The sequence below is a fragment of the Carassius carassius genome, chromosome 20 (assembly GCF_963082965.1).
Source record: "Carassius carassius chromosome 20, fCarCar2.1, whole genome shotgun sequence".
In the NCBI taxonomy this organism is placed as follows: domain Eukaryota; kingdom Metazoa; phylum Chordata; class Actinopteri; order Cypriniformes; family Cyprinidae; genus Carassius; species Carassius carassius.
In genome coordinates, this window is record NC_081774.1 from 2,351,507 (window position 1) to 2,366,445 (window position 14,939).

Sequence of the window (14,939 nt, forward strand, 5' to 3'; positions counted from 1 at the left end):
CCGAAAGGTGTGTTCAATGAACAGATGTATTATAACAGTGATTACAATTACTCATGAGACTACACAATGCACTATAAGGTCCATTACAAGGCATAATTAATGCATTAAAAATACTTTTAAAATGTATTATATATAAAGGCTTTAAGTAAAGTGTTACCCAGATATCTAAACATCCCTAAATCAAAATACATTTCTTTCTGAAGCAAAATGACTATATTATATAAGACCTAATGACCTAATATATGAGATATTGTCTTGTTTTCTAAAAGAAAAAAACTTTCACTTTTAATTAAGTTTATCTCTTTAACCTAATCATATTTCAGAGAATGAGACATAATATATAAAAAATACATATATAATGCCTTATCTTAATTCATTTTGTTTAACAAGTAAATGCATAATGTTATAAGAATGTTTAATTATTTGTACTGAAGAAAAGGCAGAACTACTAACTAAAGAAATGTATTGTTTTTGCAGAATTGCTATCAATGACAGCTTGCTTGATTAAAATTAATGTTTCTCTGATTGAGAAAACACCACCATCATACACAGTTTCTGAGAAAATACACAAATACAAAACACACACACACACACACACACACACACACACATATATACTTCAATACTGAGGACGATGGCCGTGTAAGCTCACTCAGGAGTGGACAGACACTCTGAAGTGTTGCAGGAAGAATCTTCACGTCAACTTCACTAAATCAAGCAGGACACTGAGAGCTTAGGATCACGCTCACTAACACAAACAAAATGACAGCGCTATTTGGTGCCAAACACAGCAGCTCTGCATCATGCGTTTGGCAGCCGTGAGCGGGACCTAAAATAGCTGCATGTCGATAACATTTACCACAGATCCACTGCAGCCTCTTTCACGCTGTAGATAAAACAGGTTTTGTTCCAAACTGAGCTCAAATTCACACATCACTGATATGGAATGCTCTATAGGAAACAAGTAAGTTTATCATATTATATGTGAAAAAACATGCATGGGAAATATCACAAAATGCACAACTGTTTTTTCCATTAGCATGTTTAAGCTAACAATAATGCATTATGCAAATCCGCATATTAGAATGATTTCTGAAGGATCATTCGTGTGGCACTGAAGACTGGAGCTGAAGCCTCTTCTGCTCACTAAGACTGCATTTATTTCATTAAAAATACAGTAAAAACGGTTTGTGGTATGAAATGGTATGAAATATTATTACAGTATAAAATAAGTGTTTTCCATTTGAATATATTTTACAATTTTAATTTATTCCTGCATGCACAGTTGAATTTTCAGCATCATTCCTCCAGTCTTCAGTGTCACATGATCTTCAGAAATCAGAATAATATGTTGATTTTCTGCTCAAGAAACACTTCTGATTATTATCAATGTTGAAAACAGTTGTGCTGCTTCATATTTTTGTGGAAAATATGATAATTGTTATCAGGATAAGACATTATAAATGTCCCCACTGTCACGTTTGATCAATTTAATGCATTCTTGCAGAATTAATGTAATTTCTAAAAAAAAAAAAAAAAAATTTAAGAACAGTAGAGTACATTTATTTTATAGCTCTATATTGTTACTCGTGTGTATTGTATATCTATTGTACATCTCCAATAATCACTCATTCGTTTGTGTTTTTAATTCTCCTAAGGAATTTTGGGACAAACTTCCTAATTAAGCAAGACTCCAGAGTTTACAAGCTCTTTTTTTTGCTCTCACAAGTAAATAGTGTACAGCACACACACACACACACACACTCAGACAGGTCAGTTTGTGAGGCAGATGTGTGACCACTGAGGATGAAGGACAATATGGAGAATTTGTCAGCAGAAATAACAACTCCAGCTGCTGAGGGGCACACACACACACACGCACACACAGACACACACACACATAAACCAGTATACCACAGCATACATATGAATAAATGCATCTGATAAAGTGCACTCATAAACAAACATGCACACACACACACTCACACTCACCCCAGGCCGACTCCAGCAGCACATCACATTACTGCTGCACTTTGAAATGAAAAAAGAAAAACATGCATGGGGGCGGGACTTAGTGACCTAGAATTCATGAGTGCAACATTGGATCGTTATTGGTTTTGATGTGTGACTGTGTGTGCCTACATTGTAGGTCATCGCCAAGTGGCAGCAACATGGAACTCTCTCTCTCTCTCTCTCTCTCTCTCTCTTTATGACTTGTTATGTAAAAGGCCTCATTCTCATATTCAGCCTTCATGCCACTGCAGAACACAGCACAGAAAAGACTTGAGCTGAGTTCAGTCGAAGAGTAATTCAGATTTACTCCGAACTAGTTTCTCTTGTGGCTCTAGTGACTCAACAAAGCAGAAAATCATGAGATGTTGCACTTTACTGTGATTTTACCATGCATCTTCTTTACAGAGAATTCAAAAACTGATCATAAAACATGTCATTAAAAGGTTTATTACTTTTATTAAGCAATAGCGACAACCAGTGTTGGGTAAATTACTTTCAAAAAGTATTAATTACTATTACTAATTACATCATCAATATTGTATTTAAATTACTTCACTAATTACTCTGTCTGAAAAGTAACTTAGTTACTTAATACGTAAGCAACTTAATAAAAAAAAAAAAAAACATACAGTCTCTGAACTTTTGAATAGGAGCGAACATTTATTTTATTGCTCTATATATTTTAACTGTATGACCTCTATCGACTCATTTGTGTCTATTTTTATTTCTCCTAAGGAATTTTGGGACAAACTTGATTATTAAAAGTTATAAAGATATTATATAAAATATAGAATAAAAATGAAGAGACTTTTGCTTCTTCAGCTTTTTCTCTTCAGAGCTTCAGAGCTCCCACACTTTATGACCTATATTTTCCTATGACTATTCACATTAATGAATAAGAATTCTTTAAGCATAATAATAATAATTTATAGCAACTTACTTAAGGAGCTACTTTTAGCCAATTAAATAATTTAGAGCTGAGCATAACTAAAGAAATGTCCAAGAAGTTTTAGGATGTTATTCATTTCCATGAGCAAAGAAACCCGCCAAAAAGCAGAAATCTCATATGTCTTCTACAGCGTTCAGAAGAGAACTCAACAATATCTCAGATGTGCTCAATTTCCCATCACCAAACCCAAACCCTGCGATCAAAAGTAACAGGTCTCCCTATCAACTCTACCAGTTCTTATTAATCGATCTGATATATTATTATCCACATGCATTTTAGAGCTCTATACACATGTCATTGATTCATTTTGGTCTGTTTTCATTCCTCCAAATGAGCACGCAGCTTGGTTCAATGCAGATTAACAGATGCTGAACTCAACTGAGCCTGTCAGAGGAATATACACTGCCTTTAGATGAACTGTAAGTCAAGACAGCCAAGAAAAGCAAAGGTGTAACTACGGTCGTCCACTGGCAGCGTGTTTGCGTGAGTGTGTATTTGTGCTGGCTGAAATTGCATTTTTTTCTCATTACACTTACACTGATAACAGGTTTGCTGCTGTTTCTATGGCAACTATAGATCCCTCAAGCTGTGCCGTGCTGAAGGATGTCGAGAACAGTGGATAGAGAATGAACACACACACACACACACACACACACACACAGAGATCCTGTGTATCTACAGCTGAGCTCTATTGAGATTGACTCCCAGCTGTGATCCTTCCCAAAGCCTCAGAGTTATTGAAATCACACAAATGCTATTTACAATCTATACATGGTGATGAAAACCATTATAGACACCTATAGCCATATAAACTGGTTCTGATTTAGAGTCCAGATTTTGCATTGTCGACTCAACACTGCATCAGAATTATTTATTGTATAAAATGGTTTCATACTACTAATAATTCGACACACAAAGCACCAAATGAGTTCAGGTCAATCAAATGAATCAAATCAAATTTAAGTGAACTGAATTGATTTCAAATGTATGGCTATTGCTAAATTCAGAATTATGTCAAAAATTGATGCAGAATTGCTACACGACAATTTCTATATGCTCTACGTAAAAACAGTCAAAGTCAAAAAAATTACATTACAGAAGTAAAACAGACATCTGACCAATACATTTCCATGATTTTACAGGATGTTAAAAAAAAAAAAAATATATATATATATATATATGAGAAATTGATGTATTAATTGATTTATTATTATTTTTTTTGTTTATTAGCCATTTATTGGCTATATATTATGAAAAACAGACCCCAAACTGACCACTACTGACATTTTGTGATTTCTGTCTTTTTCTTATTCTTATACTATTCTTATTTTCATTTATCCTAAATAATTTTGGAAACACTGTTATAAAAGACCATATACAGTTGTATAAACCCTGTGTTTCATGTTGACTTTAAATATCGGAGAAAAAAATGAAGAGGAATGGAAATATTACAGGCCAAATGTCAGGCTAGCACCAAATGTGCCATCGGCGGGGATTCGTATGTATTTCCCCGGCCTCTGATCTGATTTTACTATGTTCTTTTATTTGAGATGAAAAAATAATAGCCTTTCTGTCCCAGCTGTCCAGTAATGTCTTGTACGAATGCAAAACAAGTGTAAGACTCGCTGCTTCTCGGTCTCCCTCATCTTCGTCCTCTGACCTCTCAAGCCCCGATGCTCGCTTTCTGCAGACGCTTAATGGAGATGCGTAAACTCTGTTTGCCCGGCTGTGGCTTTCTGTTCAACACACACACACACACACAGTATACGTATGCCTAAGGCTGTCAACATGACCCTTGTCACCCTGTTTGCATATACTATCTCTCTTTTTACTTTCCATTCCTCTAAACTCGAAGCACCCCGGCGTATTCCTGCACATATTACCCTATTCATCTTCCAGCTCCCTCTATTTATATTCTTTTGCGCTCTGTCTCTCTCCTCTTCCTGCTTCCCAGACATCTCTCTGATAAATACCCTAGTTATGAATTATATTGTAGTTCTTGTGGCTGAACCAACCAGAGCACAATAATTTCTCATAGTACAACAATACAATCTGACAACTCGATAGAGCTCTTAAATAAAAGGAGAGTAAGGAAACGGCTCACACACACACTCCATGAATTTCCTTCAGACATTTCAGTTGAGTCGTCTGACTTCATGGAAAATCGGTGAATTAAACAACTTAATCAATAGCATACGTGTATTAGTGTATACACAATACTGTTCTAAAGTGTGGGGTTTTAAAGATTTTTTTTATGTTTAGAAGTCTCTTAAGCTCACACAGGTTACTTTTATTTGATTAGAAAATACATCACAAATTGTGGAATATTATTACAATTTAAGATTAACTGTTTTCTGTTTGATTATATTGTAAAATGCAATTTATTCCTGTAACCAAAGCTGTATTTTCAGCATCATTAATTCCAGTTTTCAGTATCACATGATCCTTCTTATTATTATTAATGTTGAGAACAGTTGTTCTGCTTCATATTTTTGTGGAAACCATTAATTTCCTCCCCAAATGGCATATCTTTATTGCATTGCACCTGACTCAGGGTAAAATGATGCTTGGCGTGACTAACGAAGTCCAAACTAAATCTTGCAAACCACATTTACTTAAACCATTTGTCCCAATCCCAGAGCAGAAAGAAACTCAGCCGACCAAAAAACAAGCCATCGACTGACTGCTGTTTCCTGTTTCTAAACTAGTTCAGGTGTCACATGACTGACTGTTATTCCACTGACACCCCGTCTGCTCCTGAAATAGCCTCTCCTGCTTAAAATGACGCTCTACTGCTCTCTTTAACAGCGACCCCACTCCAAAACACCTCAGAGTAAAAGTAGCTCATTTCTTTTTAGGTGCCCAGTTCTATAATCGTCAGCCAGGGTTTATAATACATGTCTTAAACCATAAATAATGACTAGTATTATCACCAATAAGACCAGCAGGTTTGCTTGGACATCAGAGTATGAGTGAACCTCAAGAAACCAGCCAAGAACAAGTTCACGTCATACTCCACCCCAAAACATTGCATTTTCAATTAAAAATGTTTTTACATAATAATAATAATAATAATAATAATAATTATTATTATTATTATTATTATTATACAGTATTGAAGTATTTATTGTACTGTCTTTAATTTGTGCTGATTTAAATGAAATATTTATATTGCAGCAATGTTTATCAGACAAGAATAATTACAGTTATATAAAAGTTCACAATTAAAACACAATTTAAGGGTAAATGTGAGCGAACGCTCAGACCAAAATAAATAAACAATGCTGCAAATGAATGAATTAAAATAGTCAATAATTAAATAGGAAACACAATATACACAATATTTAAATTCTGTAAAAATAAATATTTGAAACTATACAAATGCTTTTTTTCATTGACAAGACAATGTCAAGAAAAATCAACTCTTAATCGGCCAACTTCATGAAAAAACTAACTTTTCGTTCTTTGATTTTGGGGTAAATAAGAGACCTTTTCTAGGCGTGTTTCAGCTGTGTATATTTCTGCATAAGTTCCAGAAGTGCATGTTTATGGAAGCATTCATATTCTGTTTTTCTGCATCTGTGTGTGATCCAACAAGGTTAATGTTCATAACCTTTACATAAATTTATTGCAGCTCTTTTCCTGCATTGTGTTTTCCGGCAGCTGGCTCATGGTAGCGATAGACCCCACGGGAGCGTATGAATGTGCAGCCACATGTCTGCTCATGACAGTCCAACATGAGTACATGAGCCAAACAAACCCTATAGCTCACCTCTGATTATCTCACGCTGCATTCCCTACAGAACTCATGTCATCTAAATATACAGCTCCATTTACACACATGCACTCTTAAAATAAAGCTTCTTTACTAGCATTGATGATCTCTATGAAGAATGCATGGAATCTTTCCAATAACAAAAGGTTCTTTATAGTGGACAAACGGTTGTTTTAGATTTTTTAAATGGTTCTTTTAAGAACTGTTCCTTTACAAATAAAGGTTCTAAAAGAACCTTTCAGTGAAAAGTTCACCAAAAAATTTACATTTGCTGAAAAAGTCCAACCCTTGATTAGTTTGTGCAGATTTCTCTCCTGACTCAGATAAGATGACTTTTTCACCACAGTTAGTAATATTGTGGATTTTAGACCCATTTTAGATGGAAGCAATAGAGTGAAGTTAAAACATGTTAAAGGGGTCATATGATTTCCTTTCTCTTTGGAGTGTTACAAGCTCTTGGTGCATGAAAAAGATCTGTAAAGTTGCAAAGACTAAAGTCTCAAATCCAAAGAGATATTCTTTATCAAAGTTAAGACTCTGCCACGCTCTAAAACGGCTCATTCAAACACGCCCCCAACATGTCTACGTCACTATGTGGATATATCTGCGTAATGTCGGTACACAAAAATAAAACATACCTCGGTTTTAAAGTCACGGTTTAGTTCATTTTCGGTACAGTAAGGAAAAGAAATGCAAACATTAAACTGCAGGTTGTTTATTACTATAAACTTTTTTAACAATTTTTTTTACACTTTTCTAAACACTTTTTAATAAAATATAATAAAATATATATAAAATAAAAAAAGAATAAGAAATAAAATACTGCTGCAAAGTTCTCCACCAATATCACATAATAAAATATTATGAAAAATATAAATTACGTCACCAATAAGAAACAACCTGATTTATAATATTATAGCCTAAATATTATGATATCTAATCGATTACATTCATTGAAATAAATAAATAATTCTACTCCCATAAATAAAACACCTGATGCTGTCAGGAGCTGACCAATTTTGTGAAATTCGGCTCAAAAGGACTAACAGCACAAAGAAGTTGCGATTGTAAAGCCTGAGCAATCCAGACACGTACACGGCCAGCGCGGACGCGGACTTCTTTCACCTGTCTGCGCGGTCGTCTGCTCAGAGCCTCGGCACACACTCTCCGAGGATGATTTTTACATCACGCCTACCTAGCGGTCCATAGCGGACTCGCGGACGCAGAAAGTATAAGAGGCTTTAAGTCAAACGGGAGCATGACTTGACGCGCGACATTGCAGAAAATGTGCTTTCACAGATGTAGCCTATGATCCAAAATATGGAAAGCACTTTCGAATTTAATAATATGAGGTTCTCTCCAGAGATGTTTTGCCACATTTCTTCAGTTAAGGATGATTGCTGCGTAGTATATGATGTTTCAATTTGCCTGAACTTCTTCAAGTGAGTTGCGGGGCAAAACCGAAAATCCTCCTTCACTACTGATACTGCGACTATTCTTGTTTGTATGTGTTAATTCGCTGGCATTCTCCACATTTCTTTTTTTCTCCCTTAAAAACAAATTTGTCATTTCTGATGCTCAATTTTACCTGAACTAATGGCTGTTGATGACTATTTGAATTGAATTCTGCCAAAGTGCACGCTTGTATGTGTTCATTAAATGCGTTATGTTATGTAAGTCTGCTCATGTCTGAAAATAATATAGGAAAAACGAAGTTATTTCACATAAAAACATTAGGCTATAGCTTATATTTATTTAGTAGCGTACATTTTTTTATTAATGTAAAAAATAAAATAAATTGTAAAACTGAAAGTTTTTTTTTAATTATTATTGTGTTCAGCATATGGTGGGCCGCATTTGAATTCGTGCGGGCCGCGGGTTGAGAACCACTGGTGTAGGGCAATCTGTACAGTGATTGACATATTGACATGACAAATGAAAACTTTAGAATCAGCTGCAGGGCGGGATTTGCGCTGAACGCGGAGACTTCTGCCACTTAATATGTTTGTGTGGAAACACGAAAATGTACCTATGTTCCGCACACAAAATATTGCATTCGGTACACACGTGCACCGTACCGAAAGCCCTGTACCGAAACGGTCCGGTATGAATACACGTACCGTTACACACCTAGTTCACATGTGTATCTTGGCGAAAGCAAAATCACTTTATTTGGCCTTCTGAAAGTAAATGCATTTAGGAATCTTTCAGATTACTTACAACAGAACAGCAACGCATTTTATGGACGACCGTTTCGTGAACCTAAGAGAGGAGGTTATTCTGACTTTGCTACGACAATCTGCCGCTTCTGAATCAGCTACTGTAAGTATGTTTTGTTATTAGTTTAAGTATTTGTTAATGAATATCAAATTCAGAGCTCTGTATGCACATGCTGTGAGAGAGAGAGAGAGAGAGAGAGAGAGAGAGAGAGAAAGAGAAAGAGAGACGTGACACAGTGGAGTCAGCTGTCTTAACCATTCGTGGCTTGTGTTCTGCAAACACATACGAGCTTCATCACTGTGTCTGTCACACCACTCTGTTCCTCTTTCGGGCTTGAACTGATGGTAAAACTAAGGACATTATTAACTGTCTTTACATTTATGTTGAAAGATGAAGCTTGTGATTATGGAAAGGGACATTACATTTTCGACGGATGCTTGCGGTGTTCAGCCAATCACAATGCACTGGGTCAGTTGGCCAATCAGAGCAGACCGTGCTTGTCAGAAGGAGGGACTTTGTAGAAAACGACGCGTTTCAGAGAGGCGGGGCATAGAGGACCTACAATAATGTACAGTATTTGAAAAATAATGCGTTTTTTGAACATTAAAGCATGTCAAAATATTCTGTTACATCAAATACACAAAATAATGATTTTAAAAAAAAGCATCATATGACCCCATTAATGATGGATTTGTTTCTTACAAACAAGCATCTTTTGGCTCCACAATATATTAACCGATGGACTGGATTGGTGTGGATTATTGTGATATGTGTGTTTTTTATCAGCTGTTTGGACTCCCATTCTGACGGCACCCATTCACTGCAGTGCATCCTTGATGGAAAGAGATGTAATGCTACATTTCTCCAAATCCATTCTAATGAAGAAACAAACTCACCTTCATCTCAGATGGCCTTTCAGCACATATATTAATTTTTGGGTGAACTACTTCTTTAAAATCTCTTTAATATCACAACTGCAGTGTTAAATGGAGATCAAATAGAGACAAAAAAGACACCAGTGATATCTTCTCTGCTCTGCTGTCATGCACACAACATTGAATTAGCAAGAGAAATGCATCATGAAACATCATTTCCTCTGTGTGAGGTGAACTTGAACAGACTGACAGTAAAGAGCCAAAGGCATGATGCAATAAAACATGTCTAACATCTGCCACAGACAAACTTCTGATGGATGTGTTTGCCCTCAGAACCAATGACCACCGGATGTTACAGAAATGTTACAGGGGTAAAAATTTGAGAAAAATGTACACTTCAACTAGTTTCGGCATGATAGTTCACCCCCAAAAATTCTACTCATTTCTATCTTCTTGAGGGCCACAAAAGCAGCTGCTTTTTATTAAAATGTTAATTATGCTCTTTTTTTGCATAACGAAAGTATGGTATGGTAACCAGAGCCTGTCAAGCTCCAAAAACAACCAAAATGTATCAATAAAAGTGCTTATTTAAAATCTCTTGTTGATAATATTATCACAAAGTACATAATTTTATGGACAAATTGATTCAAACATACAAAAAGGGACACATAATAAAGTAACTGCAACCCTTTTTGTTTTCATAAAAAGCATAATTAAAAATATTAAAGGCAATCATTTCCGTTCAAATGTTAATTTATTTAGCTAACTCCTTTTTAAAAATTGATAGCCACTAACCACTTTTATTGTATGGAAAACAACCTGCTGAGGTTGTAAATAAAAAAAAATGATTGGAGAATTTGATACAAGAAAATACCATTTCTATCTTTCTACTTCAAACTTTCAACATGTTACTCAACATTTGTTTCTTTGTAAGATTTACTAGCAATTTCAGAGCGCAAACGGTTTCAAATTAAATCCTACATCAATATTTCTCAGTGTCAATTTTTTACAAAATGGGTTTCGAGAAACATAGGAGCAATTTTGGGTTGAACTATTCCTTTAAGCATTCCTATAAATAAAATCTTGATTTCATGTCACAAACATATCAAGAGAACACAGACATAGAAAACTGAAGTTGTTACTGAACCGTGTTCAACGGTTAGACCCTTTCTGCCTGAAATAGATGAAACAAAAAGCCATTAGAGAAATACAGAGAGAGATTAAAAGAGACTTACCCCTGGTAAAGTCTTCTGTTCATGCAATGCATTCTGGGCTTTGATGGCTGATTCACGAGCGCAGTAGGTGAGGAACGCGCAGCCTGTAAAAATGAGACGAGAATCAGATACGGAACGGCACACACCAACACAAAACACACAAAACTGTGTGTTTGGCTTCCACGTTGACATTTATCACAAAACCAAGCTGTAAAATTTATTTTTACTTTCTGATGCTGCTGTTGCTGTTGTGATGCAAGTGTGTTCTGGGTTGTTGCCACAGCATTAGTATTAGTGATATTTGAATTAACATACATTAACATGTATTAGATTAATTTATTTATTTAGCAGCTGCTGTTCTCCAAAGTGGCTTACAAATAAAGGACATCACATGCAATCTGCAGCAATGCCACATTTAAAGTGTAGATTTGGAGCAGGGTTACGATCCTACCACCAGTGTTTTGGTTGCCCTGGCCTTGTAACCTCAGCTCAACGCCTCTGCTCCAAGAAGAGCAGCTAGAAAAGATTTCCAATGACCATGATTAGACATCAACCATGTCTGTCATTCTGTGCTCTCTCTCTCGCTCGCTCGCTCTCTCTCTCTCTCTCTCTCTCTCTCTCTCTCTCTCTCTCTCTCTCTCTCGCTCTCTCTCTCTCGCTCTCTCACGGGTGTGTGGCCACAATAGACTTCAGCACATGAATTAAGTAACCCCATAACAGTTATGAGTAACAGGATATGATGTCACACTCTATGCTCTTCTGTTTAATAGTATGTATATTTTGAATACTTTGAAATAAAAACCATTAATAATGAATACAAAATGTAAGCTTCTTTTGTAAACTACTACTTATTAATAAGACATTAATTGTGAATAGTGTTGATATTGTTAACTTTAAAAAAAATACAACAACTTAATGTAAACTACTTTGGAAAAACATGAACTGTGAACAGTGTTGTAATTGTAAAGAAAAAAAAAACCTTTTCATTCATTGATTTAAAGCTGAAATAAAAGAAATATATAAATATCAGACAAACAACTTACTTAAAATCAAAGAAATTTAGAAGTTGAAATACTAAAATTACTAAACCTGAAATAAAATAAAGCTAACAACATATTAACAATTAAACAATAATGTGTAAACATTTTAAATACATTTTAATAAAACATTAACTGTGAAGAGTGTTGCTATTGTTAACTAAAAATAAAATATCAATAAATATTATATATAATTAATTCAAAAAGAATACTGATTGTTAACATTGAATTGTGGCTTTTAAAAAAGCATGCACTAAGTTTAAAAACCTCATGGTAAGTCTATTTAGAAAGTTATTTGAGCTCTTTTTGGCATTGAAATGAATGCTAGATTTGTCCTAAATTACTTTAAGAGTTTTTTCTATTCTCTCTTGCTTTGTGCTAATCAGAAAGTTTTCAAAAAATAATACTAAAAAAGGTCAAAATTAATTAAAACTATCTTAATAAGCACATTCCTTTCTATTTAGCCTTTTTTCTATTCACATTCAGCCTCTTCCGAATATTTAAACACAAATAAATTAATTATATTTCAGAATTAAAATGACTGCATTTCCCATTGGAGCCGGCTCTCAAAGATCAGACAAAGAATCCAAAGGAATATTAAAGCAGTTTGGGGTGATCTGGAGCGGCCCATCCTTTTCTCATTCCCATTAATTGTTCTGAGAGTGATATTTTCACTGCTCCAGTATAATTAGCTTGTAATGATTGCTGTTATAGGAGCAGTAGTCTTGCGTAACCTGTAAACCTTAATTAAACCAGTCACATTCAGATGGACCCAAACCAACCCTCTGAGCGCAGCCGCGTGTCCGGAGCGAACGGACCACCTCATGTAGAGCTAATCACACACACACACACACACACACACACACACACACACAGAGGGAATGGCGTTTAGAGAGAGCAGAGAGTGTAACAGCTCTCATATGTATTCATGTTACACACCTGTGTCCATTCAACAGGAATATCACTAAAATACATGAACACTGGCACAGCATGCAGACAACGAACATTCGCTAGAAATCAACACAATCTCATTAGCAGCTCATGCATGCCACAACAGATTAAGAAGTTTGTAAAACTAGATTATACACCCAATGAATCGGTTTTGATGTTCACAGTTTACTATCCTGCATTGACATGTTACCTACTGAAATTGAAAGCTGAGCTGGGATATATAAAAAAGGTGGCAACACTTTGAAATAGAGTCCTATTAAACATTAATTAATTACCTAAAAATTAACTACACTGAAAGATACAAAATGTTCACTGGGGCTGCACCCTTCCAAAAGATACTAATATACACTGAAGAGACTCATAACAAAGTTTGAATATGTATCTTTAAGATACTAATATATATTATTTAGGGGTTAATAAGGTTAAACCTTTTTAGCTTTTGTACCTTAGGGTACCACGCCAGCGCCAGCTTTGTACCATCTTTTCGGAGAATGCAATATTAGTTATAGTATTTATTAGTCTTTGCTAATATTAGTTAAAAATACAACTGTTAAAGGTGCATTAGGTGATTGTCTTCAGAAATTGTTTTTTTTATGCTGGTTGAAAGTCTCCTCACATCCCGATAGCAATCATTAAGTTAAGTGGTCTTAATGTATTTATCTGTATTTATATATTCTGTGGAAGGCGTAGGACCAAAAAATGTACCTCCAATGAAAAAGCTTGATGCAAGTGTTTTAAATAGCTTTCCTACCTGCCTGTCAACATGTATCTGCATACCTCTGCGCATCATGCTCACGCAGACAGGATACGTCATTGGCGCATTCACGCATGTTGTGCAGACAGAGCAAGAATGACATACAAACATCAACATCCCGGTCTCCCTTTCTGGTATTGTAGTACTTTTAAAGTTTTCTCGCTTGTGATTGACACATGATGTAGCCCAGCGGTTCCCAGTTCCAGTGCTCGCGCACATATTTTGTATGTCTTGCTTAGTTAACACACCCGATACAGATGACCAACTCGTTAGAAGTGAGCTATGTGAATGAACTGTGTTCCAATCGATATGATCCCTACACCATGTTTATTGCTCCCTACTCCCTGAGCAGGGGTTTACTTCACTTCAGAACATGGGCTGGAATTGGGAACCGCTGATGTAGCATATTGTAGTAATGTTGTCTCTGGTATTCTGGTCTGTGAGCATAAATTTGTTCAGGGGGCGTGGCTTTGAACAGCGTGAGACGTTCGCTTTCAGGCTAATGTTAGCACTTTCCAAGATCTCTTATTGCACCTTTAAATGACATTATAAAACTTTTTTTATTTTAGTAGTTAACTAATAAGTTAACTAATGTTAACAAATTAAACCTTATAAACTGGGTCTCTCTTTTAATATCTTGGCAAAAATCACAATTGACAACAATGAAAAAACACACTCTTTACTGCAATATTTTATTCCAAGGAAAAACAAATTGAAAATAAAATAAAAGTGGTTTCATTTAAAAATATTATTACAATTTAAAACATCTATTTTTTGTTTTAATGTATTTTAAAATGGAATTTAAAAAGCTGATTTTTTTTGCATCATAACTCCATTCTTCAGTGTCACATGATCATTTTATTATGCTGATTTATTATTATGAAAATAGTTGTGCTGCTTCATATTTTTCTGAAAACTGTGAATATCCTGTTTCAGCCAATTATTAATGTCAACTGAAGTAAAATGGGTTGCGAATGGAATTTCGTGTTAACGTTAAGAAAAACCAGCAATCAAAATCAAAAGTCATAATTGGGTTCATCCAGGACAGCATGGCACAACTACAGCGCTTACAGAAAGAAGCCCAGCATTTGGCTTTATACACCCGAGCATTACACGCCAGCTAATTTAAGATAGAGTCAGATAATTAGATT

At 35.3% G+C, this 14,939-nt stretch overlaps 1 protein-coding gene across 1 annotated transcript in view; it reads right to left on the minus strand.

Moving 5' to 3' along the window:
• The window catches only part of LOC132096017 (CUGBP Elav-like family member 5), a 162,550-nt gene that overhangs the window by 140,898 nt on the left and 6,713 nt on the right, over positions 1-14,939 (minus strand). The window contains exon 2 of the mRNA XM_059501129.1: positions 11,068-11,150. Within this exon, the coding sequence (XP_059357112.1) occupies positions 11,068-11,150 (83 nt within the window). The remainder of the gene's footprint in view (positions 1-11,067; positions 11,151-14,939) is intronic.